We start from the raw sequence: 27,558 nt of genomic DNA, 5'->3' as shown, positions 1-27,558 counted from the left end.
TCACAATGATTCCATCACTCAAGAGTTTCTCCAATTCCCGTCGCATAGGCTCCTGCATAGCTAAAGGATCGCTACGCACTTTACATGCCACAGGAACTGCATTTGTCTTTAAGGTAATATTATGAACATAATCAGAAAGACAACCTAGTTTGTCACTAAAGACATTTTTAAATTGTCCTCGCCAGTCAGGATAAGACACCTCATTTGTATTCAGATTAGTGACCTTATTTACACTTACCACATTACAGCCAGTTGCACATGGGGACACATCATTTAAGACATCATTATCCCCCCCAGAGTGATATACTATGTCTCTTAGAACAATGCAGGGGTTCTCACCAGGAACTAAAGCGACATGTAAGTCTGCCTGATGAAACCAACTTAGAATGCTGTCCGCACTGCAGGAGATGTAAATTTTCCCCGCAGTAAGTCGTCCCTTGTAATCAATTTGACCATTGAAATAACCTACGAGTTTAATAGGTTTTCTCCCATAGGCCAGTGGTCTTATATCAGGCCTAAAAACTCTTACCTTTCCAAAAAGTTTCTTTTCAAAGAAAACTTCGGGTATTAAAGTGATTTTTGCCCCAGAGTCAAATAACATCTTGACTTCACAATTATCAATGCGTACAACATCAACAGCACCTTTACACTTTTTCCCATCAGATAAGGAAATTTCGCGACAAAGTATGTTGTCTGAATCAGAATTAGAGTCTTCATCAAATAAGGAAATTTCACCACAATGTAACTCATCTGAATCAGAATCAGAGTTTTCATCAATTATCACTTCTTTCACTTGTTTTTTTTTTCATTTGTTTGAGACCTGCAAGCCTTCGAGTAATGCCCTACCTTACCGCAATTGTTACATTTAGAAGATAAAGCAGGGCACGACTTATCATTGGCTAGATGATCAGAGGCATTACAACGAAAGCACTTTAGCTTAGAACTAGTGGAGGTTCTGTAAAAATTAGAAGAAGAAAGAGCGGAGTTGGACATTTTCTTAGTGGTTCTAGTTGTTCTCTGGTCTGGTTTTCCCAGGGACTCATTCTTATTAACGACTAGGACTTTTTCCTCAGACGTCTCCTTTTCCTTCTTAAAAACTTTTACACATGCAAGAGAGTGTTCTAATCTTTTGGCTATAGTGATGACCTCATCTAAATCTGGATCATCTTTTTGGCACAGTTCGTCTTTAATTTTCTCTAAACAACATCCTAACATGAATTGATCACGTATTCTTTCCTCTAAAGTACCTTCAAATTTACAAGTGGCAGCCAATTTGCGTAAAGCCGTGACATAAGTTTCAACAGACTCCTCATCTTTCTGGATACGCCTGCCAAAGTGGTATCTTTCTAAGATGGTACTCACTTTTGGCAAGTAATGTTTATCCAGTTTTTTAATGTTGATCTCAAATTCATTCAAATTGTTTGCTTCTTCAGTAGTCAATTCAGGCAAATGTTCGAACACTTCTTGTCCTTCGGAGCCTAAGCAGTGCATTAAAAGTGCAGACTTCCTTTCCGCAGAAAGAGAAGTACCACATACCCTTGCACAATTTAGAAACAATTTTTTCCATTTGGACCAGCGAATGGCTGGATCCCCTGGTTTTGATAGGAAAAAGGGCGCAGCTGTAACGTTCTGCATAACTCACTAGTAGAATACCAGAAAACTAGGGTGAACACAGAAATAAATCAAATAATTACTATTTGAAGATAATATCAGTAAAGTATGTCAATGAATTTGTAAGGAAGTAAAATTAAATGGCATAAAATATCAGTATAATAATAAATTTATCATCAAAAGAAACGAGATTATCAGCAAAAACCTGTGAATAAAATATAGTTAAAATGAAGTACAGTATAAGTATAGTTAATAAATACACACTAATAAAGCTGAGTGTGTCAGCGTAGACAAAGTCTTTAAATGTCACGATGCAAAGAGTTTATCATCAGACCCTGTAAATAAATAATAGTTAAATGACTAAAGAGTAAAAGTATAGTTTGACCGCACACACTAATAAGCTGAGTGTGTCAGCGTAGATAAATCCTTTAAAGACCATAAATCCTACAAAGCACAGATCAAACAGTATTCAGGTGTTCTTGCCGTTTTAAAATAAAATGCTGTTACCGTAGATAAAGTCTTTAAGGACCACAAATTCCACGAAGTACAGTTCTGACAGTATTCAGGTGTTCTTGCCGTTATGGAATAAAATGCTGTTACCTTCCCCACATTCCTCACATTCAAGTTCGTGAGGAGAAAGGATTAGCGAGGAAGCGCCGCCGTAAACCGACGTTCCGGTGTGGCGTTGCCAAGGAAAGCCAAACGTTGCCAAGGAAAGCTCCGTCTCTGTCTAAGTGTGACGCATGTGGAGCGCAGCGTAGACACGTTTGGAACGCAGCGTCAGGAGCATGCGCGCATCGTGTAGTTAATGAGCTTAGAGCGTGGCTGGACGGCAGAGCGAGGAACGTGCGGGTGGAGGTAATTGTTTACTTTCAAATTTCGCTCCGTTGCACACTCATAGTCACGAAAAGCCCAAAGTTACACAATGAAAACACTTAGAGACGTTTAGGCGAATAGTTTCTACTGCTAATCCTTTAGAAACGAGAAAGAAACTCGGCAGGCAGTCATTAGAAATGTAGGTAAATAAAACAAAATCCTCCGTGAGGTGAGTCTTCAAATTTCAAGACTTCAGGGGTTGAAAAGGTGTCAAAGGGGCAAGTATTTTCAAAGTCAACAAATAAAAATAGTATTTTAAAAGAAAGCCAATGAAATTTGCCACTTTTTAGATGTGTGATAAGCGACCAGAAACTTTCAAGCCTCAAAAGAGAATGTAATGGCAGGGAAAGGAAAAGGAAAAAAAATTTCAAAATAATGTAGAATCTTCTTTTTCTTAATTTCCAAAGCCCAATAAGAAAACAAAATTAGTGCAAAGTACCTTAAGTTGAGGCTTGGTGTTGAGATCCTTTTAAAACATTTCCTTTGATCCTTTTAGAGAATTTCCTTTTAAAAGAAAAGTTTTTCTTTTTCTTCAAAATGAATGTTGAAAGTTGGAAGAGAAGTCTTCATCCCGTCCTCGTCGCCAATGTGAAGAAGTACATCATGAATGAAGGATAGTTAAAAGGTTTCTTTATTAATATCTCAAGAAGAAAAGGATCTCATCCACAGGAGACACAGGCAGGCAGTAACAGTCCTGGCCTCAATTGGAATCATAACATAACTACATCATGACATTCTAAGAATAACATTCTACAATCAGCAAGTCACACACATATAAGATAGTGAAGGATACCACAATAATCTATTCTAGTTACTTAATTATTCTATAAATGACCACATAATGAGCACACAACAAAGAACTGTTTCCTGCTACATATCTATGTTACTTACTACCCACGGAAATCAGATTTGTTTTTACTCTCAGACCAATGGTATTTTGAGGTAGTCCTTGTGGGATTACAAATTATGTGTAAACCAAAAATAACTAGCTACAACATAGGTGCTCCTAGTGTATGTTTGTACATGGGAAAACACATTGCTTTTTTAAGAAGACCCTCACTCACCAACCTAGTTGGTGACATGCTTCATCATTGGGTCCCACCAAAGGTCCAGAATGTTCCTTGGGTGCGCTTCGATGCCTGAATACAGCGGAGGTGGTTTTGTGCAGTGAGTGTGCAGTGAAAGGTGAATGAATATGAATTAAAAAACTGTCCTACGGGTCTCAAAAAAAAGAAAAGACTATTTTAATATCGGTGCCCTTGGCAGTGGTTAAAAACGAGAAGCCGTTAACCCTGGAGGTCTTTAGTAACTCTGATATCCTTATTGTCAACATGTGCCCCACATAGTTGGTCTTTAACACACTACCCTTTTAGACCACATTAGCACTCATTCACTTTAGGTCCTGACGAAAGCCATCCTAATAAAGGGGTACAAAAGGGGGTGGTGATGGATGGAGCATCTGAACCAATCAAACACTCACACCCAGTCAAAAGATCTGGGTTTAATCCATCACCGTTCTTTAGCCCACTCTGCCACCCCAGTTCAGACATGGCCATATGCAAATCAGTCTGACCCTGTGCCTCATGGGAACAGTCCAGCCCGAACTGCCAAGCCATGCTTTCCCTGGACCGGAAACAAGCTTCCGAGGACCGGTTTCTGGCATTACAGCCGTCTTCAGCCCGGCTTGCTTGAATCCAGTGGTAAAGTGAGCAAGGGACTCACGTCTGAGCATACATTGCCACACTTATGGCGGCCAAAACGGTGCAAAAGGGGGTGGTGATGGTCCTCGGAAGCTTGTTTCCGGTGCAGGGAAGGCATGGCTTGGCAGTTCGGCTGGACTGTTCCCATGAGGCACAGGGTCAGACTGATTTGCATATGGCCATGTCTGAACTGGGGTGGCAGAGTGGGCTAAAGAACAGTGATGGATTAAACCCAGATCTTTTCACTGGGTGTGAGTGTTTGATTGGTTCAGATGCTCCGTCCATCACCACCCCCTTTTGTACCACTTTGTACGCCATAAGTTGGCAGGGTATGCTCAGACGTGAGTCCCTTGCTCACTTTGCCACTGGATTCGAGCAAGCCTATGTGTCGGACTTGGCGAGGGTGATCAAGTCATTTGGTATTGGATTGACCTCATATGCCGATGACACCCAGCTGGTCCTGGCGATCCACAAAAATGGAGGAGCAGTAGCCGCTAATTTCCAGGAGGGTATGAGAGACATCAGTACCTGGATGGATCAGAATTGTTTAAAGTTAAATTCTGACAAGACTGAGGTTATGGTATTTGGTGAGCTGACCCCGTCTTGGTCCCCAATTTGGTGGCCTTCGGAGCTGGGAACCCCCCCATCACCAGTATCCAAAGTTAGAAATCTGGGAGTTCTATTTGACAACAAGCTAGCTTTTGTCAGCCATGCCAACGCAGTGGTCTCAGCCTCCTTTTTTACCCTAAGAATGGTAAAGAAATTGCTTCCATTTCTTCCCCCAAATGCAGGCAAGACCCTAATGTCCACTTTGGTATTGTCTAAAGTGGACTATTGCAACGGCCTACTGTTGAACGCGCAGGAGCAAGTTTTGAACAAATTACAGCTTGTTTAAAATGCTGCCGCAAGGATTCTAACCGGCACACCTAAATATTCATCTATCTCTCCCATCATTCGTCAACTACATTGGTTGCCGGTTAGAAGCCGTACAAAGTTTAAGGCCTTGTGTATCACATATAAGGCATTGAACAACATGGGACCAGAATTTTTTAGAAAGGCCATTAGTGTTTACACACCTAGTCGAACATTACGCTCATCTGCAGCCCAACAGCTCCAAATTCCACGCACAAAAAAAGCGACATGGGGAGACAAACGCTTTGTGGTTGCTGCTTCTAAACTATGGAACCTGCTCCCTTCTTATATCAAATTTAGCCCATCACTACTAACATTCGAAAGCACCTTAAAACCTGGCTTTTTAATCAGTAAACTTTCAATAGGAACCCTTTGCAATCTGTAAACTCTAGCGCAGAGACAGCGGAATGTATTTGTGCGCTATAGAAATTTTATAAATAAAATAAATAAATAAATAAATAAATAAGCCGGGCTGAAGACGGCTGTAATGCCAGAAACCGGTCCTCGGTAGCTTGTTTCCGGTCCAGGGAAGGCATGGCTTGGCAGTTCGGGCTGGACTGTTCCCATGAGGCACAGGGTCAGACTGATTTGCATATAGCCGTGTCTGAACTGCGGTGGCAGAGTGGGCTAAAGAACGGTGATGGATTAAACCCAGATCTTTTGACTGGGTGTGAGTGTTTGATTGGTTCAGATGCTCCGTCCATACCCACCCCCTTTTGTACCATCCTTATTAAAGGAGCATGGCTGAAACATGTTGACCAATAAGGATATCAGAGTTACTAAAGACCTCCAGGGTTTACCGCATCTCGTTTTTAACCACTGCCAAGGGCACAGATATTAAAATAGTCTTTTCTTCTTTTAGGGACCCTAAGGACAGTTTTTTAATTCATATTTATTCACCTTTCATCACACACTCACTGCACAAAACCAGCTCTGCCTTATCAAGGCGTCGAAGCAAACCCAAGGAACATTCAGGACCTTGGGCGGGACCCAATGATGAAGCATGTCACCAACTAGGTTGGTGAGTGAGGGTCTTCTTAAAAAAACATTGTGTTTTCCCATGAACAAACATACACTAGGACCACCTATGTTGTAGCTAGTTCTTTTTGATTTACACATGCATTTATGGGGAAGTGAACTGGCTCCAGTACCATTCCTCTCTCTCCCATTTGATACTTGAGATAAAAAATTATACCCTTCAGATTACATGCATGTCTTTACAGAGATACACCACTAATACATTTTAATGAGATAGGAACCTGTATGATAAACTTGGATTTCTGCATTAAAAGTATGAAGCAACTCAGCTCTTTTACTAAGAAACAACTCTGAGACCTACTATTGTGCCACTTTTGAAACCTGAGACCTGCTGGATACATTTTGGTGTACATTGTGTGTAAGGAAGCAGGCTTTTGTGAAGGTTTCCCCACAAGTTCAGCCCCATTCATACTACTAGCTGCTGGGTTTCAAATTTGGAAGGGCAGTGAGGCCGGCTGTCCAGACCTCAGTGCCAGTGTTCGGACCCATCATTAAAAAATGTATGTTTAATTAGATACAGCCAATTTGCAAGGACTGACTTACTTATAAGTCCCTAGTATATGGTACCCAAGGTACCAAGGGCATGTAAGGCAAAGTGTTCACCTAGGGCTACAGTACTGGTTCTGCCACCCTGCATGTGACAGACACAAAATAGACCCATGCCTGACACTGGAGACTGCAGTGTCTTACACTGCTAATTTGACTTTGCTATTACACCTAATGGCAAAGTCACCACTTCCCTTAGTGATATGCGTAGGTCTCCCTTCAGGAAGGTCTATGGAGCTCTATGGCAAGGAACTATATATTATTGAGTAGGACATATTATTTCCAATATATTTTAGAAGCAACCCTTCCAGATTGTTGGTTTACTGTGGAAATGTTTGGGGTCCCATTGGCTAACACAGGATTACCTGCTGGCATCCCAGCCTGGCAAACGTCTGAATGGGACTACCTAACAGGTCAAGTAAAGTATCAAATTAATTCTGACATTAAGTCCAACCTGATGGCCAGGCCAGAGTTTAACTCACTACTAAAGTTGAGCAACTTTTAGAAAGTTGCCCACCATTTCTGACTGCCTGGGGAGATGTGTGAACAAATCCCAGGCTCAGGAACAAAGGCAGTTGTGGCAGAGTAAGATGTCACCTCCTCTCCCAGGATGGCCAATCAGGTTGTTAGCCCAAATACAGGCTTCAAAGGTGAAGCTGCCTTTGAAGGGCTGCTTGAGACAGCATCCCTGAGGAGGATGTCTTTAGTTCAAGGAGTCAATTAGGAGACAGAGCCAAGGAAGGGAAACCTGTGTCCAAACCCGTTTTCCTGTGGGCATGTAGCTCACTGATAGCCACACTTCTAGTGTGTACTACCCTGCTCCTGATGACTTAAGAAGGGTTGTGACATCTTAAAAGGGGCACGAACAGGGCGCTCTAGGAGAGCCAGATACCACACATCACAGAAACGTCTTCACCAGAGAGAAGGGAACATAGTAGCCCATTAACCAGTGACAACATGGTTACCTCGGGGCTCATTCCTGGGATAAGTAGGGCACCCCTGGCACCCTGCTCCTCAGTTCACACTGGAGATGAAGAGTGGGCAAAGGAAAGACTGCCCTGCTGCGTTCTACCTGCACAAAAGAGGCTGCATTATCGAGAAGACTGCACCTGCTGCACTTTTGGGCTAGCAAGACTGGGACTGTGCCTGTCACTCCTGACACTTTAAAAGTTGATTTCCCGCCTTCACCAATATCAGTGACTCCGAAGATAAGTTGGCTGATCCCCTGGAACCTGTTCCAGGGACACAAGATCTGACAATGTCCAAGGCAACAAAGTGGTAGCCACCACAGTTGCCGTGCCCCTGCCAGTTGCTGGACACACTGAGAGACAAGTCTGTGATAGCCAAAAGATGCACCCATGTCGACCAAATTCGGTAGTGCTATCTGCAACCGGATTCATTGCTCCCAAGGGATACTAGCCCCAACCAAGTATATTTGCTGTGACCGTTGTGTCATGTGAATGAGTGCTCAGCCGCAGCTGGACATTGACCGTTGCAAAGAGGACATCCTGGGAACCCAAGTGTCATGGTCAAAGTCACCTCAACCCACCGATGAACCTGGGGATCAACCGCAATTCACCCCGTCTACCTCACAACATCCGGAGCCTCCTTTGCCCCCATCCCTCACCATCAGGACCATTGAAGTCTATAGCGGTTGTTCTGTAAAGTTTGGGACTTGCTTAAAATTTTTTCTGGTAGACAGGTAATTGTCCAAAGTATCCATACCAGATTCCTAGACCTGTGCCCTGTTGGAATTGGTCACCCATCCCGGGTCAGAGTCGTCAAACTAACTGTTCAAACTTTTCAAAAGCTTACAAAGTTTTTGTTCACCAATGCTTGTTTGTGGTTGCATTAAAATGTATTTATTACTTTAAAAATCTGTATCTCCGAAACCCTCCCGAGAATTTTGATTGATCAAGGACTCTAGCATTCATAAATATATTCTTTATTTTTTATAAATTATTGTCATGTATCTTTATTGTTGATTGACTTTCTTATTCCGTTGTTTGGAGCTGTTAAATGCACCACAGTTAGTTCCTTTGCCAAGCCTTACTGCTCGCAGCCACAGCTACCCAGGGTTGTGCTAAGGTTGAGTAAATGATACTGACTGGACCCAAGGTAGTGTCTGTGAGTTTACTCCACGATAAGGCCCTACAGCCATAACATATAGTACACCCAGATCCTCACATTGTGCATAAAAATGAGGGACACTTTTTTAAGGAGCTTTGGTTAAAGTCCAGAGTTAACTTTAAATAAATGCAATACTCTACCAACAGCCCCCTCCCCACTTTTGTGTAAGCTTTAGCTTGCATATGATATGATATGTAAGCTGGTGATGGACAAGGACCACACATTGTGGCATAGATGGTGGAGGGTACCCCGACTTACTAAATCCTGCAGTTGTTCTCATTTCTCCTTCTGATTCTCCTCTTATCTATTTAGTGATGGTGTGACGGATACCAACATCAGGTGATTGAGTTAAGGAGTGGGGTGTAGACTATTCATAACAATCAATTTAAATGCTAGTAATACCCCATTTAGAGGGTCTAGATAGACTTTTATAATAGTAATCCTTTAGCAGGTAATAGTTAGAAAGCTGTTAGTTTTGATGTAAAGCGAGTGTGAAATACTTGGTCTGGTATTTTACTCTGAATCTTTTTTTAAAGTGGCCATTTTTCTGCTACAACCCTCCAACATATCTTTTCAATCTAGAGCACTATAATGGAAAGTTCAACTAGGACCAGCATTTTCTTGCCAGTGGAGAGGACCCTCATTAAACTTTGAAAGGTTGACAGCTATCCAACAGGTAGAAACTTTCAAATTCAAGAGGTATTGGAGGAGATGGGGCTGTGTTACCCTATTTGGGCACACCTTGTACGCTCTTTGTACCTTAAGCCTATTTGTGATCCTAGTACTACAATCTCTAACAACATGTATGTGCCTTGTCTTGCCAATGCAAAATCTGGTACTGTATTGACCTGTATTTTCTAAGTTAAATTTCTGAATTATTTTTCATATTTCACCACTTTATTTCAAAACTGGGCATGGGACTTCTTTTATTCATTGCTCTGGGCAATAATCTTGCTACTGGTCATAACTGCTGTGTTCACACCTCTCAAAGAAAGTCGTAAATCTGCAGCCACAGGTCTAACACTTGATAATGGCATCCAGAAGTGTGCCTGGAAACTTGTGCCAATACTGAAAAGGGCATAAGTAAATCAATTTCCAGGCTGGGAAAGCAACCCCATCAAAATTACTAGCAATATATGGAACAGTTTCTGCACGGGTAAAAATGTGTTCCCTGTGAAGAAAAATAGAAACAAATAGTAATTTCTTTGTTTTTTTCACTTCCAAAAATATGCATTTGCATATATTTACTACGAAAAAAAATAATGCGAGGAACATTTTCAGAATTATGCTTACAAAGGCGTGTTTAGTGAAGACTTCATGACGTAACCTGGAAATGCTTTGTGAATTTCAAACTATAGTAAATCTGTACCCACAGGAGGTAGTAAATTTGTGGGTACAGATTTACTACTGTTTGCACAAATTAGAACTCTTGATCACTCTGAATTTGATAATGGATCAGAATAATTAAAGGTTGGACATGAATCTGTTTTTAACAGTTTGACCAATACCTAGTCTAAAAGCCTGAAACTCTAAAAATTCATGTGGAGACTCATGTGTGCATCTAGGATTTTTGACAAATCTAATCATATGAGCAAGAAACTAAGGGTCTGATGTACAAAGACATTTTGTGCTGACAAAGGTTCGATTCACAAAACTGGAATCTTTATTACCTCAAAATAGCTTTAGAGTATGTACAAAACCCAAATTGCCTTTCGGTAGCACGTTGCTGAATCACAAAGTAGGTTTCTGAGTACATACCGAATCACAAATTGGAAGTAGCACTTCCTACTTGCGAATTCTCTAGGTATGTAACAATGGCTTGTGATTGCTTTGATTGGCAACCAACACCTCAAAGGATTGGGTAACTATTTTGCACATGGTAAAAGGCCCCTCAGGCAGAAGGACCACTGCCTAGTCTTAACAATAGTTAATAAAAAAAGTTGTATTTTTTTATAAACACATCCCTTCTTCCTCTAAGGAAAATATGTGGTGTTTAAAAAAACAATTTTTGCAGACATGATGTTCTGCTGACGCTGGCAGGCCACTGTCCCTCCAATGACAGTGAATCATAATGGGTCACAATTTGTGGCCTATTTCATGAATATGAGTGCGGTAGGTTGGATTGCAACATACCGCAATTTGGAATTTTGTGAACCGGCCTATTAGTGCGTAGGTCAGTTCCCAAAATTAATTTTTCATTCACAGAAAATCGGTAAGCAATTTGCAACCACTTTTTGTGAATGGATATTTCATATACCAGTTCCGAATATCACATTTTTCTAGCATTTGCTACCACCAAAATGTTCACCATCTCAGTACTTTAAGTAACTGGTGTTTCCATTACCTAGCTCTGTTGTATTCTTTTGATCTACATTTGAAGGATGAATGGATAAACTATTCATGTAGAGAATCAAACCTATGACCTGCTGGTTACACGTGGATATTGAGAGCATATGACTAACTCATTGAGCTAGTGCATTACCTTGCCTTGGTGTTTTAACTATATTCAGGGTTGTGTCTCTGGGTGACGAAAAGCTATGGCACTGATGTTTTTTGCTTTATTGAATATAATAGTAGCAGTAGCAGATATGTAGAAATAAATCCATGTTGTTTTTCAGCTCAATGCTGGAGATTGGCCCTTTGGTGTTGAGATGTGCAAACTGGTGCCTTTTATTCAGAAATCCTCGGTTGGAATCACAGTCTTGAGCTTATGTGCCCTCAGCATTGACAGGTAAGAAGTAGCCACTCAATTTAAATACCTTTAAAATCAGTTTGCAAGATACACAACACTTATTGGTATTTCCATATTCTGCACTATCTTCATCTCTAGGTATCGGGCAGTTGCTTCCTGGAGCCGCATAAGAGGAATCGGCGTCCCAAAATGGACGGCAGTGGAAATCATCTTGATATGGGTTCTCTCAATCGTCCTAGCAGTTCCAGAAGCTATAGGCTTTGACATGGTTTATACACAATACAGAGGACAGGAGCTTCGAATCTGCCTGTTGCATCCCAAGCAAAATTATGGTTTTATGCAGGTGAGGTGGTCTCATGCTCAGCCTGACTTTCATGATTGCCTAATTTTGCATTATTAGAAAAGTGGAATGTTAAAAGCTTCCTTGAATACAACAATGGTGTGGTTCATGGTCAATAGTGACTGGTATAGGCCTGCGGTTCCAACATTTCAATGTGTGTCTGTCTGGTTCTCCCTGTTAGCAGCCAGTATAGTACAGAGCAGTGAGCTATAGGGCTATATGAGGTTAGTGTCAAGAGTCATCTAATGTCCTATTAAACCATTGTACTACAGAATATTGATGCTAAGAATATTTGAGATTCACCAATATCGTGGACAGAATATCGAGAGATAAAATATAGAAAGGTACGTGCATACAGATGAAGTATAGATTTACTATTCTTAACTCCAAATAAATGCATCTTGAAAACATACATACTGTCAAGGCACATATATGTAAAGCTGTATAGAAAATCTATAATTACTTACCGTACAATATTTTGTCCTTCAATATTGTGTCCACGATATTTTGTAGCCATCAAGATTCCTACATCGACATTCCAGTTACACATCATAATGCTAATAACTTGCTGCTACAGCGTTTGTTAGATTGTGATGATCTTTGGATACCAAGGATTACCTTCACCCTATGATACTTTTGACCTCAAAAGGATGAAAGGTTGAGTCACAATACTGGATATGGAATATGTGATTTGCAGGTTGCACAGAGACATTTGGAACAGGTGCTTTAGTCTATTGAGATTTATTACCAATGACCAATTCCAGTCATTAAAAGCCCATAAAGAAGTTGATAAAACCTGAAGGTGTCCATTGAATTGTGTTTGTCACGTACCCCTTTTCTGAAGTAATAAAACATTTTTAAAAAATGTAGTTTATTGTGAGAAGTAATGCCAACACACACAGGGAGGGAACATATGTTTTTTATTTTACGGAGTTTTATATAGCGCAAACTTGACCCGAAGGTATCGGAGCGCTTTACATAGCACCAGTTGCATTACATGAGGACACATCCATGTTTTTTTAGGCACGGGGAGATTAAGTGATTTGCCCAGAATCACAGGATATTCAGCGTTATTGCCAAGACTCGAACCCGGTTCCCCAGATTCGAGGTCGACCGCCCTAGCCATTAGGCCAACTCCTCTCCCCATACATATGTAATAAAGGTAGACTAGTTGAAATGCAAGAAGGAAAATAGAAATCTTGTAAAATAAGAGTACCAATACATTGCTGGTAGATGACAGATTGAGATGGGAAATGTTAAAAACAGAACTGTTGTTGGCGAGAGCCAATCAAATGACACAGTCCATACATGTAAGATCTCTAATTTTCTATCAGGTTTCTATCAATTTAACTGGATGAACCAGTTTTCTAAGGAACACAATCCAAAGTTTTCTGAAAAGTATACATCAAGGCAAATGATGTTAAGTGCTCAAAGAACTGGGCTGGCTTCTGGTGAAGGTCTTGGAGAGAATACACCATCAGACCCCGTTGGGGTTTGCATGGTTGAAGCAGGATCTTCTGGGCCTCATCTGTGGAGGTTGGGGTTGTGCACCTCAAATGTCATGGGGTCCATCTTACTATCACTCTGCAAACTTGGCCAAGTACACATCTTCAGCAATCTCAGTAGTAGTAATGGCGAGCTGTCACAGGCTTCTTCGAGGGGGGATGTAGTGTTGGGGTGAGTAAGCTCAGAAATCAGCAATCACCCAGAGGCACAATAATTAATTGCCCATCCCACTGCCTTACTTAACAAAAAGAAAATACTTTATTAATATCTTAAAATCAAATACCACCCATGCAATAGCTAATGGATTCTGTTCACGGAACTGGCGAGGGGTTATTGTGTTTCAATATGCCAACCACCCTGTCCACCACTCAGGTGTCTCATCGTCTTTGCATTATATGGATCTGTCTTGTGTGTTAGAGATTATGTAAAGGCATGAATCAAAGCTCAACTGCAGATTTCCCCTTATAGATTTGGAAGCACTCTGTTCAGAACAGTTTCCCTTTTTTAGTTTGCAGCATCATTGCAAATGCAGTTCTTTATTTAGGCAGGACCTAGAATGGTACTGGGATGGGAATGCATTCAATCTCTCTTCTTGCTCTTCACACCGATGTGACCTACTTCTGTCCTGGAGAGGGTAAGGCAGTTGACTGCCATTTGAGTGTTCCAGCCAGATGTACAGGTAATGGCCACATGTAGCAGGGTAGGTCACAGTAGACTTCTTACTCACTTTTGGGATCTTCCAACAATGGGTTGATGCTGGAGGGTCATGCTACCTTTGAGTAAAAGTAGCACAGAGAACAGCTAAACATGCACTTTGCTCATGGTCACAGAGATGGGGACAAACACAGGCGTACTTCTAGATAACAGCGGTGTGGACTGTCGAAGGTAACCTGCCCATGGTCAAAGCAGCATGGACAGCTGCAGGCACACTTCTTTGGTTGCTCTGAATAGTACGATGCTCATCAACACCTGGGACATGCAGATCACTCTCTTCTGTCGTCCTTCCTCTGACAGATCCCACCAGCACTGAGGTGTTGCAGCTTCTGGCTCTTCCTGGTCAGTCACACCCCTTGCATGGTGGCAAACTCCTTCTCTCTCTCTGTCAGTAGTCAGGTTGGCTTCTAGCCACTTCTTGTAAGCTGGGCAGTTTTTTTCTAGTCAGAATTCAGATAATGGCCTTTTGCCCTTTTGAAGTTGACTGTAAGGCGGGCACCTGCTCTAGCGGCACAGCAGTCCTTCGAGTATTCTGTGAAACACTCCTTTCCTTGGTCAAAGAGAACTTGTAACTGGAACAAAAAGTAGGTCATTTTCTCCCACTTGTATAAAGTGAAAGCAGAAAGGAGATGTTGCGCCACTGTCTACACTTTCAGAATGGGCTTCTGGTGTGTCTTCTTTTAAATGCCCTTTTCAGGCTACTCTCCAGACACAGACCTGTGCTGAGTGATGCTGTAGAATCTACAACAGAGGAAAAAAGAGGTGTGAGCTAACTACACCAGAGTAGAGACAGGGGAAAACGTATGGTTGTCCTCACCAAAAGGGTCCCTTTTGCCATGAACAACAGAGGCTGCAGTCTCACCCTTCATTACAGAAAGGCTAATGAGCAGCTTTTCTTAGCCAAAGGCCTAACTGTAGTATAAAAGGAGTATTGCCTACTCTCTGATCACTTTAGTGTAACTTTCTCATCACTCCAGCTTCTTGTGCAGAAAGTCAGGCCAGGTGTATCCAAAATGGATCCCACGGGCCACTATTACCCTGGCTCACACATGCACACAATGCATCTACCATGTAGGCCACAAAAACACACCAAAAACCATTGTGGATCTGGGCTAGTGCATGGAAATGGAACTTTACATGAGTAGATGAGTAGGTCTCCACTCCAGGGACACAAATAAACATGCCTGCTAACAACTATGGATTCATAAAATGTGATTCAGTGCCACCACCACTCCTACTTGCTAAACCCATGACAGGTACAGTAGTCCATTATAAATGTATTAAGTGTATGCTCACGGCACACTTTTAGGTCTAAAGTTGTGTTCAGAACCTCATTCATGTCAAAGAACAACCCTAGACCGTTGCTCAAAAACTAAATTATTGCGAGGCTCGGCCAAAATTCACCAACCAGTATAGCAAATACTCACAGTTAGGCACTCAGGGCAGGAGAATATAACTGTATGCCATGCAGGAGAAAGGCCCGTCTCAACAATACCTTAGTGTTTCTTAGAGCTACCCAGTTAAGAAATCTATGTAATTGTTAAGTCAGCATAATCTTGTGAAATTTTTGGCATTTCAAATTAATTTTGTTAGACAACATACCTCAAATGGTACCCCATTGCATAATTGAGTTTTCATTTTGGCAAAAATCTTAATGTGGAAGCACAAAAATAACGCAAACGAACAAAAAAGTATTTTGTTAACAACATAGTGCAAAATATTGGATTGGCATTTTGTGTAATTTATGCTCATGCTACCAGGGGTTGCCCTCTAAGCAAGGAGAGCAAAAGGGTGAAGAAGGTGAGTCGCCGGATGGAGGTGTCAGCTGCCACACAATTGGGCATAGGCAACTCAAACTCATTGCTCAGCAGGAATGGACACCGACAATGGGAGAAAATTGAAGAGTTAGTGGAGCATCTCCCAGATTAGTATAAGAAGTATGTGAAGGCAGTTATCCAGGAGGAAAAGAAGATCTTCAACATGCACCTCCAATTGGTACTGGATGGCGCAGATACAGCCAGCAGGCAGTTGTGCCCAGTCACCACCCTAAATAGATATGCCTGTTTTAGGTTTTAAGCATGAACGGCAGGTGGCTATAATAAACATGAATTTTATGGACAAAACATCTTTGTGAATGCGGTGGACAAGCCACTGCAAAGAATGAAGAAAACAAAACCATGATGTCCGACTTGCAGTTCGGGTGTTAGTCACAGCAAGACGAAGGGTGCCCGCAAGAGAAATATCACAGTGTCATTCCCCATGGAGGCATCCTGCCACAGACCAGAACTGACAGTGCACCATTGTAGTGGCAACAACTCGCAACACCAAGTTAGCACTTTTTAGAGGAGATATGAAGAGGTCACACTCAACAGGGGTCAGAACCAGCAAGCAGGTGACTTGCCAGCAGTACACCCCAATACACAATCCCAGTAGTGGGAAGAATTGGAGGTTTCCCCTAGAAGAGGAGGGCAACCACCTCTGACAAATGGACACATAATACAGCATTGCAATTTTATGGAGCTGGAACAAAAGCCTCCAACAATCAGGCTACAGGCAAGAACCAGTAGCAAGGAGAGGAGTTTATGGAGAGGAGTTGGCCTAACAGCTAGGGCGGTTGTCCTTGAATCTGGGGAACTGGGTTCGGGTCTCGGCAACGACACTGAACATCCTGTGATTCTGAGCAAATTACTTAATCTCCCCAGTCCTAACAATAAATTGATGTGTCCTCATATAACGCAACTGGTGCTATGTAAAGCGCTCTGATAACCGATACCTTTGGGTCAAGTTTTATAAAACTCAGTAAAAAAAGAAAAAAGATACAATTGCTGTGCCTGAAGCAAGGAGTTGAGAACCTTCAAAGCAAACAAGAGATACAGAGGAAGAAAAACATTAAGGGGTCTACTACCTTTACTTCCTAGAGCCCAATTCAGGCAAAACATGGAATTCCATTCTAGACCAATGCATTTTGAACAAATTCATCAAGGCAACAAAATCAAGGTGGCCACACTTCAAGAAGTCATTCTTTGGCTGAAGGAAGGGTAATACTTGGCACACAGTGGACATATCTTTAAACCAACCAACACCCTCTGTAACCATCAAAACAGAGGCATCCCACATGGGGAGGGGGTTCACATGGGAGGACTGAAAGCCGGGGGCCATAGCAACCAGAAGGAAAGAGTGAAACCTATAAATCTGTTAGAACTAAAAATCCTCTTTTTAGCTGTAAAGGCCTTCCAGACTCAGGCCAGGGGCAGAATGGTTCAAATCCAGACAGAAAATATAATCACTATGTTTTACCTCAACACTCTGGGAAGAACAAGGTCACACATCCTGTTCAAGTTAGTACAGGACATATCGAAATAACCTATTTGGAGAAAGAAAGCCCTAGTAGCCATACACCTGCCAGGGGTTCTATACACAGAAGCAGACAGGCTAAACAGGCACACGTACTCCTCACATGACCACAAGAAAAACAGCACATTGTAGACAGGATCTACTGAAAATGGAGTACACCAGAGATAGATCTCTTTGCAAAACAAGAGAATGCAGGTCAAGTTCGAGCTATATAAAACTCTGTAAAATAAAAATAAAATAAATAAAATGCAAAATGCCAAAGTCTTGTATCAGGATACCCACAACAACAGGCCCTGAGAAATGTCCTATTGATAGGCCAGTCTGATACACTTTGTATACACGTTTGACCCAATCCCATTGATATCACTAATCATTGACCGAGGCAAAAAAACAACAATGACAATGATGACACTGATTCTGATTGCGCCTCAATGGGTCAGACAGACATGGTTGTCACATCTAGTGGAGATGGCATAAAACAGGGAGATCAGTGACAGCTCATCAAGAATTGTTGACAATTCAAAGGGGTCTGATTCAGCCACCCTCAGCCTAGCAAAGATACTCATAACATTTGATCAATCTAATTAACTCCACAATCAGACTTAATCTATAGTCTTTTTGACATAAATGATAATAGCCCACAACCTCAAAGAACATTTACAGTATGTGCCAATAAATCAATAAACTCGAAAAGAGAGGAAGTTCAGCTGACGTAAGTAATTTAATATATCATGTATTGACAAATGAAAATCAATATTTCTATGTACACATATTTACACAAATCCTAAGACGAAATACATTTTAACTCTAAAACTGGAAAAAAGAGAACGTGCACAGAGATAGATAAAGCGTGTGCTCAAGTGAATGATCAAGAGGATCAGGAAAACAGTGTAGATCATTTATATACAGGAAAACATTGAGCCTGTCCTAGGTATAGCTTGTAAAAAATACTTCTTTTTTACTCGCTAGGTACTATCTACAATCCCTTGGTCCTTAAGTTGCCCCGTTGGCAATAGGGTTACCAGGGAAAGGAGGGTGGAAGGTGGACTGGGGACAGGGGTCAATAGGTACAGGCTCCCAGAGGGGAATGTCGTCGACGTTTCGACCCAAAAGAGAGTGGGCGGTTTAAGTCCTCAACAGCGGGTCTTCATCAGGACGGAGTGACAAGGGATATCTCTCAAAGTGCACGTCAATTAAAACCATTTGTGTGGCACCCTCCCGTGGTGCCTTGATACGTCCAAGTGCGACGACTGGTCCGCACTTGTAATATGCAAGTGTCCAAAAAAATTTTTACCAATGCGATTGTCACTGGTGTACTTATTTCAGAGTTGTATGCTGTTAGCTCAGCACGTCTGGTGCCTCACGCTCGTGTGTACATTCAGCTCCGTTTCGCGATGTGCAGCCTTCCGTCTTGCACCGCGTTTTGGAATGCGGAAGCTTCCGCATTCCAAAACGCGGTGCAAGACGGAAGGCTGCACATCGCGAAACGGAGCTGAATAACCAGTTACCTCGGCGTTGAATGTACACACGAGCGTGAGGCACCAGACGTGCTGAGCTAACAGCATACAACTCTGAAATAAGTACACCAGTGACAATCGCATTGGTAAAAAATTTTTTGGACACTTGCATATTACAAGTGCGGACCAGTCGTCGCACTTGGACGTATCAAGGCACCACGGGAGGGTGCCACACAAATGGTTTTAATTGACGTGCACTTTGAGAGATATCCCTTGTCACTCCGTCCTGATGAAGACCCGCTGTTGAGGACTTAAACCGCCCACTCTCTTTTGGGTCGAAACGTCGACGACATTCCCCTCTGGGAGCCTGTACCTATTGACCCCTGTCCCCAGTCCACCTTCCACCCTCCTTTCCCTGGTAACCCTATTGCCAACGGGGCAACTTAAGGACCAAGGGATTGTAGATAGTACCTAGCGAGTAAAAAAGAAGTATTTTTTACAAGCTATACCTAGGACAGGCTCAATGTTTTCCTGTATATAAATGATCTACACTGTTTTCCTGATCCTCTTGATCATTCACTTGAGCACACGCTTTATCTATCTCTGTGCACGTTCTCTTTTTTCCAGTTTTAGAGTTAAAATGTATTTCGTCTTAGGATTTGTGTAAATATGTGTACATAGAAATATTGATTTTCATTTGTCAATACATGATATATTAAATTACTTACGTCAGCTGAACTTCCTCTCTTTTCGAGTTTATTGATTTATTGGCACATACTGTAAATGTTCTTTGAGGTTGTGGGCTATTATCATTTATGTCAAAAAGACTATAGATTAAGTCTGATTGTGGAGTTAATTAGATTGATCAAATGTTATGAGTATCTTTACCAGTAAAATGATGTCGAGGACCAATTGTTGTCTATACTAATGAATACCCAGGTCCTTTGACTATATTGGGTCTACCCCTGTTTTATAACAAACACCCTCAGCCTAGCAGCATGGCTTCTGAGGCACCAAAGATTACCCCATATACACATAAAAGTCCTGAGAGAGGCTGGAAGACCCACCATACTGAAGTGCTACACTACAAAATGGAAAAGATTAATTCACTGGTGTAATAGGGGAGGATTTGGTGACAGCTGAACAAGTGATACTGCTATTGTCTGGTACCTGGTCCATCTTCTAGATGAGAACCTTTTTCTGAACCGCACTAAAAGCAAGTCAGTTGGCTGTAGTGGCATACCACAAGGAGCAGCACAGGATGATAATTCTTCAGCACAATGGCAATCAAGAGATTCTTAAAAGGAGCAAAAAAACTGACACAGCCAAGATTAGCCCACATATTAATGTGGTTTCACACAGTTAATGAAACCACCAGTTGAGTATATGCATAAGGTGGAACCGAAGTTCTTAACATTCAAGGAGCCATCTTGCTACCATCACATCTTTACAAAAAGTCAGTGATTAAGCACTCACATCACAAGAACTTTACTTGTAGATACATAAGGGCAGAGTGGTAATGAGGAAAAATCTATTTGTTTTCAGAAAGGTCATTTCACACTTCTATATCTATTAATCTATAGAACTAGCATCTTTCTCCCAAAAAAGCAAGATCACGCAATAAGGATCCGTCACATACTAGGGCAGTCATGTATTAACTGCAGGAAACAAGACAAAACATTAAGAGGCACCAATTTTGCATCTCCTTTGCACCAAAAATAAAGGCTCACCAGTCACTTCGGAGCGTATTGCAAGATGGACAGTTCAGACACTGTAGACATGCTACAAGACACAATAGTATCACTTAGGAAAAAAGGACACAAACAATAAGAAAGAAATGGAGCTAAAATGCTTTTCATTTCTAATGTTTCCATTATGGACATCTGCTTGGCAGCCACATTGTCTTCAATACACACTTCCATAATACCTTATTGTGTGGATATCGAAGGTAACAAAGAAGCGCAGGTGTGACAAAGTGTAGAAAAACACCAGTTCTCAAATACTCACTCACTTTAACCCAACCTCCAAAGAACACAGAATAATGCTACAAAATCTATGTACAGCATGTGAATCCAAGAAAAAATCATGCTGCAAAACAAAATGGTTACTCGCCTGTAGGAGTAGATTTGTGGGTTGGAAAATTGTTTGCAATATTTTGCGACCCTCCCTCCTGCTTGAAAATGAGGTGAGTTGCAAAAAAGATGTGGGAGGAATATGTGCAGGGGAAAGGGAATCCCAGAACTACAGAACAGTAGTCAAGAGGAAAAAAGAATCTGATGATGGCTACTACCACAAACAGTGGCATCTGACATCATATCAGGAGGGGCATAGCACTAAATTGTTCACTCTACAACGCCCACATTAAAAATAGGAAGAAAAGGGACTAAAAGAGACAATTCCGCACCATACCATTAGATGATATGGCACTTGAATCCAGAAAATTCTTCAAGTTCTAAAACTACTACTTCACATAAGTAATAATGTATTGTTTGTACATCCTTAATGACAGTCATTAAGTAGCTCAGCACAGTGACCACTCAGCTAAAGATCTGCAATTGATATGTCTATATCTTCTCACATTCCATTCTCTGAGGTAAGGGGCATGAATACCCCATGGAATTATTAAAGGATCATCTTTGTTTGTTGTGCGTTCTCTATAAGCTGACTTTACTAATAACCAAACACCATTGCATACGGCTTATCATTGGTCATGGACTGCTGCTGCAAACTGATGATAAGGGTTCAGTTCTTGTAGTTACATGCCAGCATTATTTTGCAAAACCTCCTTACAACCTCCATCCCAAGGCACTGCAAGATTTTCTCTAATGTACACTGTTGGTGTAAGCAACTATAGCTTGTATCATTGTGGTTTTAGAACAAATACAAGCAGTGGAAAACAACATTGCCATGATGATTGTTCTCATATTTCCATACCATCACCTCCTATCTTCAAGGTTACAAAGGGAATGGCTTATTTTACAACCGAATGGACCAGACAGTTGAACACGCTGGCTGTGATTGTAACGATGTGGTCATGGTAGTAAGAAAATGAATAAGTCGCAGATGTGGTAGAAGTATCAGAGAGAAGTCATTAGGGCACAGGTTTAGAAATAAGTAAATATGAACTTTGGCAAAATACTGAGCCCCTTAACAAATGTCTCATTTTGCAGTTTTACCAGAAATCAAAAGACTGGTGGCTGTTCAGCTTCTATTTCTGCCTACCATTGGCGATCACTGCATTTTTCTATACTCTAATGACATGTGAGATGCTGAGAAAGAAAGGAGGGCTGGAGATTGCTTTGAACGACCACTTAAAACAGGTAAGAAATGTAACTGACATTTTTTAGATAAATTGTCTTTACTTACTCTTTGATTAAGTCCTATCTTTAAGAAAAGCCTCACATTAAATTAAATCTAGACAAAATGCATTTAGGCTGTTGTGTCAACTATTTCCAGATGTTCAACTAAGAAGAAGCTAAAATGTGGATCAATGCATCAAATGTTCACCATCAATGATTGTTCGTTACCTAGGTGCAAGACCGTGTTACAAAATTAACTCACCCAGCTATTTTTATGGCACTGTGATTAGAGAAAGTTTTATTGAATATGGGGGGGGGGGCAAATTCAGGAAATTTAGATTTCTTCCATATTCAATACTAGGAAAAATGATTCCTACTTATAGAGATCAATTTACAAATTTTTAAATTAGAGTATTTTATGCTTCTGTTAATCGCACCATATTATCAGAAGATTCAACAGGTACATATGTCTGTGAGTTAAGACTATGTAACTTGCTCACGTGTGCATAACTTAGGCACACTTACGTTTTCTTTTATGTGTCGTTTTAGGAAAGTGGGTAGAGAAATTACACACATATGGTGTGCATGCACAATCAGGTGTAACTTTTTTTCGATTCACAAACATTTCTAAACTCATTTATCATATTCATCTGAACACTTAAGTTAGAAGCAGAAGGTCAAGAAGTACCTGTTTCAGAAAGTGTAATAAAGAGCCCCTATTAACCCATTTTTCACAGGAAAGGGGAAGGAAGGAAGGGAAGGACATGTTATGGAAAATATTTTAGAGTGATATAAGAAAATATTTCCCAAGGAAATGGTTTAGATTTCTTAATTGTACACTAGAATATTGTATTCTATTCTACAATTGTGCCAAATCAGATGTACGAGAACAGTTATAATTTGCTCCTATTAAGGAAGGAAAGATTAATAAATATTCTCGACACCCTAACAGTCAGTTAATCATCAACTATGATAAAATAACTCAACATGTACATCAGAGAATTCGGCCATATAAATAGTTACTGGTAGCTTTCGGTTAAGGGATTGTTTTCCTTTGAGGGGTTCCCACAGATCTCAAATAGGTAAGAGTGACGCTTGGGTTGGCTATGATGTCACATTGAAACTAGAGGTGGAAAACTTGACAGCTACTCATCTACAACTTTGTGTACAGCTTAGACCCCCAGATGCTTTTAACGTGTTCATCTGATCACAGTGACTAGCTGAGCATGGGTGAAAGAGCCATGGAGGAGCCACGCACATCAAGCCCTAACCCTCACAGCTAATCTCCCCCAAGGTATACATTTAGAAAAAATGCATACCTATTGTTTTGTCACCCAACCTCCGGCCATCCCTCCCAACCCCAACCCACGTAATTAAAACAACAATAAAAAACTTTGAAAGTACCCTTCTTTAACCATCCATACAAAATAAATGACATCCTTGCACTCTCCCCCACCACTATCAGCAAGTCTTCCATCTCCTGTATTAATATATATTTTTTTTAATTGTCATCCTGCCTTATTGCTCCAGCACGCTCAGTAATATCTTCCTCAATCCCTTCCTGTTATTTAAAGAAGACAGTATCTGCTGTCCTGTCTCCCAACAAGCTTTCTTCTGGGCCTAATATTCCGCTCCAAACAAATCTGTTATGCGCATGCTGTACCCATAAAAGTTTACAGCTCAATAACACGTTCAGGATTTGGGTGGATCAAGAATGCTGTTAATCTCGAATCACGAGGCAGTGTGTTCCATAAACAATGTTCAAAAATAGCATTTTAAAATGCAGTCAATAAAGAACGAACTGACTCAGAAAGTAACTTCTAGAGAGGAATTTAGGACAACCATAAATATTTATTACACAATTTAAAAGGGTACAATACTGAAATAGAGAAGTGCAGGTGCAGCAAACGTCATTTAAATGCATAAAGGCATTGCCATGAAGGCTCTCAGTAATAGAAATAATGCAGAATCATAAGCAAAATCAAGGCTAAGTCTCAAATATGTAGCAAAATCAGTAAGAAAACGGACAGCATCCCTAGTAGCACAGGAAAGGTCTCTATAGCAGTGTTTCCCAAACTGTAGGTCGGGACCCACGAGTGTGCTTGTAAGTCTATTTTTCGTGGGTCAGAAAGTTCAAGCAATAAATAATGACGCATTTAAATTTTGTTTTTATCTTGTCACATTTGCTGCACTTCAAGGACCGAGGTCAAATGTCAAGCTATGTCTTCTGACAATTTGCTGCTTTTGTTTTTCTAACATGGGTATTGGTGTTTTGGAACTCCGATTGCTTTGCAGTCACAGAAAGAAACGTTTTTGACTTATGTAACAATCTCAGTTGGGTACATGCTTAGGAAAGGCTTTGGATGTCATTGTTTTCTAACCCAACACAATTTAAATACCTGTAAATTAACTGTACACATTCAGCAGTTATGAAAGCAAAAATGAAGCACGTTTTTGTAATTTTCAAGTGGGATGGAAATAAAGATTTTATTAGGATGAAAACAAATCAAGACACTTTAATTGGTGATACACAAATGATAAATATTCAATGAAACTCGATTTTCATACAATATCATTCACAAAGAGCCTCTGCAGTCGAAACGGGGGCTCCGCAGTTCTGGCGCTTCCGCCACGAATGTAGAGCCTTCACCGCAACTATGCAGGCTTTTTGTGAATCAGACCCTGTATATCTGGGCAAATTTAGTAGCCATTTCAATGGAAAATGTGCTGTATAAAAATGACAGTGTGCGACTAGACAATGTTTTAGTTACATTTAAAAAAATCGCATGCGTCATATCCATTAATGCTAGGTGGTTTGCAAACGTTTGTCGCTCTAAAAATTGGATCATTTTCAAAAATTTTGGGAAGCACTGGTCTAAAAAGTTCTGGCTCACCCCCCAAATCAAGGGTTTATATTGCCATTTTCTCCATAGAAAAGTATTAGAACTGCAGAGCCACCATGGCGTGAGCAAAGAATTACATTTTCAACAAACCATCTTACAGAATTTCAAAACATTCCATAACCCTACCACCTTAAGACTAAACCGCCACATGAATATTGATTCATCCCTTTGGATCTAATTTCATCCAGAGGTGTCTGAACAAACCAGTTACATAAAAAACAGTGAACAATTGCGCATAAATGCAGTACGGTATGCAAGTGAAACTTCCTTAACCTTTTCCATGCTAATGACAAGGTGAACTCGTCATGAGGCACACTGGAGCTGTGCTCATGACAAGGTCAACTCGTCATGTATAATGGGAAACCTAATTCTGCAGCACAGGAGGGGAAAAGCCTTAGCAGCCAAGGTGTTAAAAAATTCTTACACTAGGACCTTTGCCAGGCTTTCTTCAAGAATAGTGTCATTCAGAAATAAACACATCCACATCTTGCTTCATCCATTTTGGACAAGATGGCATCGGGCCTTATTGATGTCTAGTTAGCATAAGCCAGGAAAACACACTTGACAGGTCCTAGCAAATTTGTTTCAACTGCATTAGCTCCATGTCAGTATACACATGTAAATCCAAGTGTAGGTTAATTTTCCGGGGAATGGCTCTACACAGACATTCTTGAAGGTTCTTCAAAGTGATGTGATGAATAGAGTTTTGTATCAAACCAAATAAATGACATGGGTATGTGGGTACAGACCTGCCCTATAGTGATGGGGGGGGGGGGGAGAGATAAAGAGAAGGACCATACTAAATGTTCTGGAGTTTGGAGACTCCATCATGAAAAAATAATTTTGGAAAATTCAATGCTATGTGACCAGGGTTCCTGGGTGCCCTCAGACCTCCCGAACTGGTATCAGGCGGGGGAATAAAGCTGTTGTTAAAATGCAACTGCTTGGCCCTGTCCTAGCAGGCACAATAGTTAGCATATCGAGGTGGATGAGGCAACTGTATAACATAGTTTCTCTGCGAGCTGGTGTAAAGGTTGTTGTTTTTGTTGCTACGTGTGAATTTTTCAATGCTATTCTTCCACTCTGAAAGAATATGCTTCTGGTTCTTGCAATAGTATAATGCAGTGGTGATGTGACTACAGTGCCAAAGCATTTCCCTTGATAGAGAGGTTGCTTCCGGCCAAATCCAATGTGACCCACTCTACACTAAATTTTCACTGTTCCTAAGCTTGCTGCACTTGTTGGGATAAATGTTCTAAATACTATACATATTAAAAAGAATGTATCATTCAGAAATATAGGTTAATTTGAGGTTTCCATTAGGAAGCAACTGAAATAAAGTATTGAGCTACACACCAATACAGCACCCATATCCTGTTGGCTGAGTGTTTATATATGGATTACTGTAAATGGTAACTTTGTACAAAATGTCTGTATGGAATATTTCCCTCATGCATGACCATTGCAAGCAAAAGAACAAACATAAAAAAAAACAAGACAATTCAAACCTGCCAACATAAAACTATCACAGTGTGAGAAGGGGTGGAGCCTTACAGAGGAGGGGACTTCTTTCCAAGAACTTCCTGAGAAGCAATTCTGCAACCCTCCACCCCACCTCAATAGCCTGCCCGCCTCAAAAACACAACAACAACTTGCTTAGGCAAGTATAGATGTCCGGGAAAGTTTTCACACCTCTTATTCGACCTCGGCGGCTTAAAGCTTCCAAAGACAAGCTAGAAACTCACCCAATGCAGAAGTATCCAGCTCACCTTCCCTGCCACTCTATGAGACTGTCTCTTCACCAGGGGACTGAGCGAAGGGAGTTGATGTCACGTCGCGCATGGTGGCACTGTGTGAGCTGGCTTTCCTAGCAATCGTTACCATCTGACATTAACAAAACATACTCTATATTGCCTATACTTTCAGCCGTGTGTCTATTTTATGTTCTAGCTTAAGTTCAGGTGATGGGGGTGACAGTGACATACATTTCACAAATGCACATCCACTGATTTCAACAGAAAATTTGGGATTGCTTATCCAATCAACATTTACAGTACTTTATAATTGTGCCACTGGAGAAGCAATTTTAACAGCAGAGTGCTTCTTAGCAGGAACTCATTTATTAGTGTGCTGTTGCTCAATGTCTTATGTTTATGTGCATGGAAACTATGCAAAGCATGTAGAATAGCACATATTTACTTTTACTAGGAAGTAGTGTCTTTTTTTCCAGGCATAACGTGCTACAATTGTCTTAAACTTGGGCAATGGAAGTACAAATTCCATTAAATCATGAAAGCAGAATTCCTGTCTCCATTTCCCTTTGAACATCATAAAGAGGGACACTAGAATTATGCTGCATTGAAGGACCAAGTGTTGGGGCAGAGTTGACATAATCATGTTGCAAGAAAAGGCAAATGATGCGGCATAATGACACACAATTTGGGACAGTTATATTATGTTATTTGCCATTCCAACACCTA

At 41.0% G+C, this 27,558-nt stretch overlaps 1 protein-coding gene across 1 annotated transcript in view; it reads left to right on the top strand.

The window, feature by feature from the left end:
* The window catches only part of EDNRB (endothelin receptor type B), a 162,453-nt gene that overhangs the window by 105,399 nt on the left and 29,496 nt on the right, over positions 1-27,558 (top strand). Inside the window, exons 3-5 of the mRNA XM_078657483.1 lie at positions 11,432-11,544; positions 11,644-11,848; positions 22,047-22,196. Coding sequence (XP_078513609.1) covers positions 11,432-11,544; positions 11,644-11,848; positions 22,047-22,196 — 468 coding nt within the window. The remainder of the gene's footprint in view (positions 1-11,431; positions 11,545-11,643; positions 11,849-22,046; positions 22,197-27,558) is intronic.

The sequence above is a fragment of the Lissotriton helveticus genome, chromosome 8, assembly GCF_964261635.1.
Source record: "Lissotriton helveticus chromosome 8, aLisHel1.1, whole genome shotgun sequence".
Lineage (NCBI taxonomy): Eukaryota > Metazoa > Chordata > Amphibia > Caudata > Salamandridae > Lissotriton > Lissotriton helveticus.
This window is presented reverse-complemented; position numbering and strand designations above follow the sequence as displayed.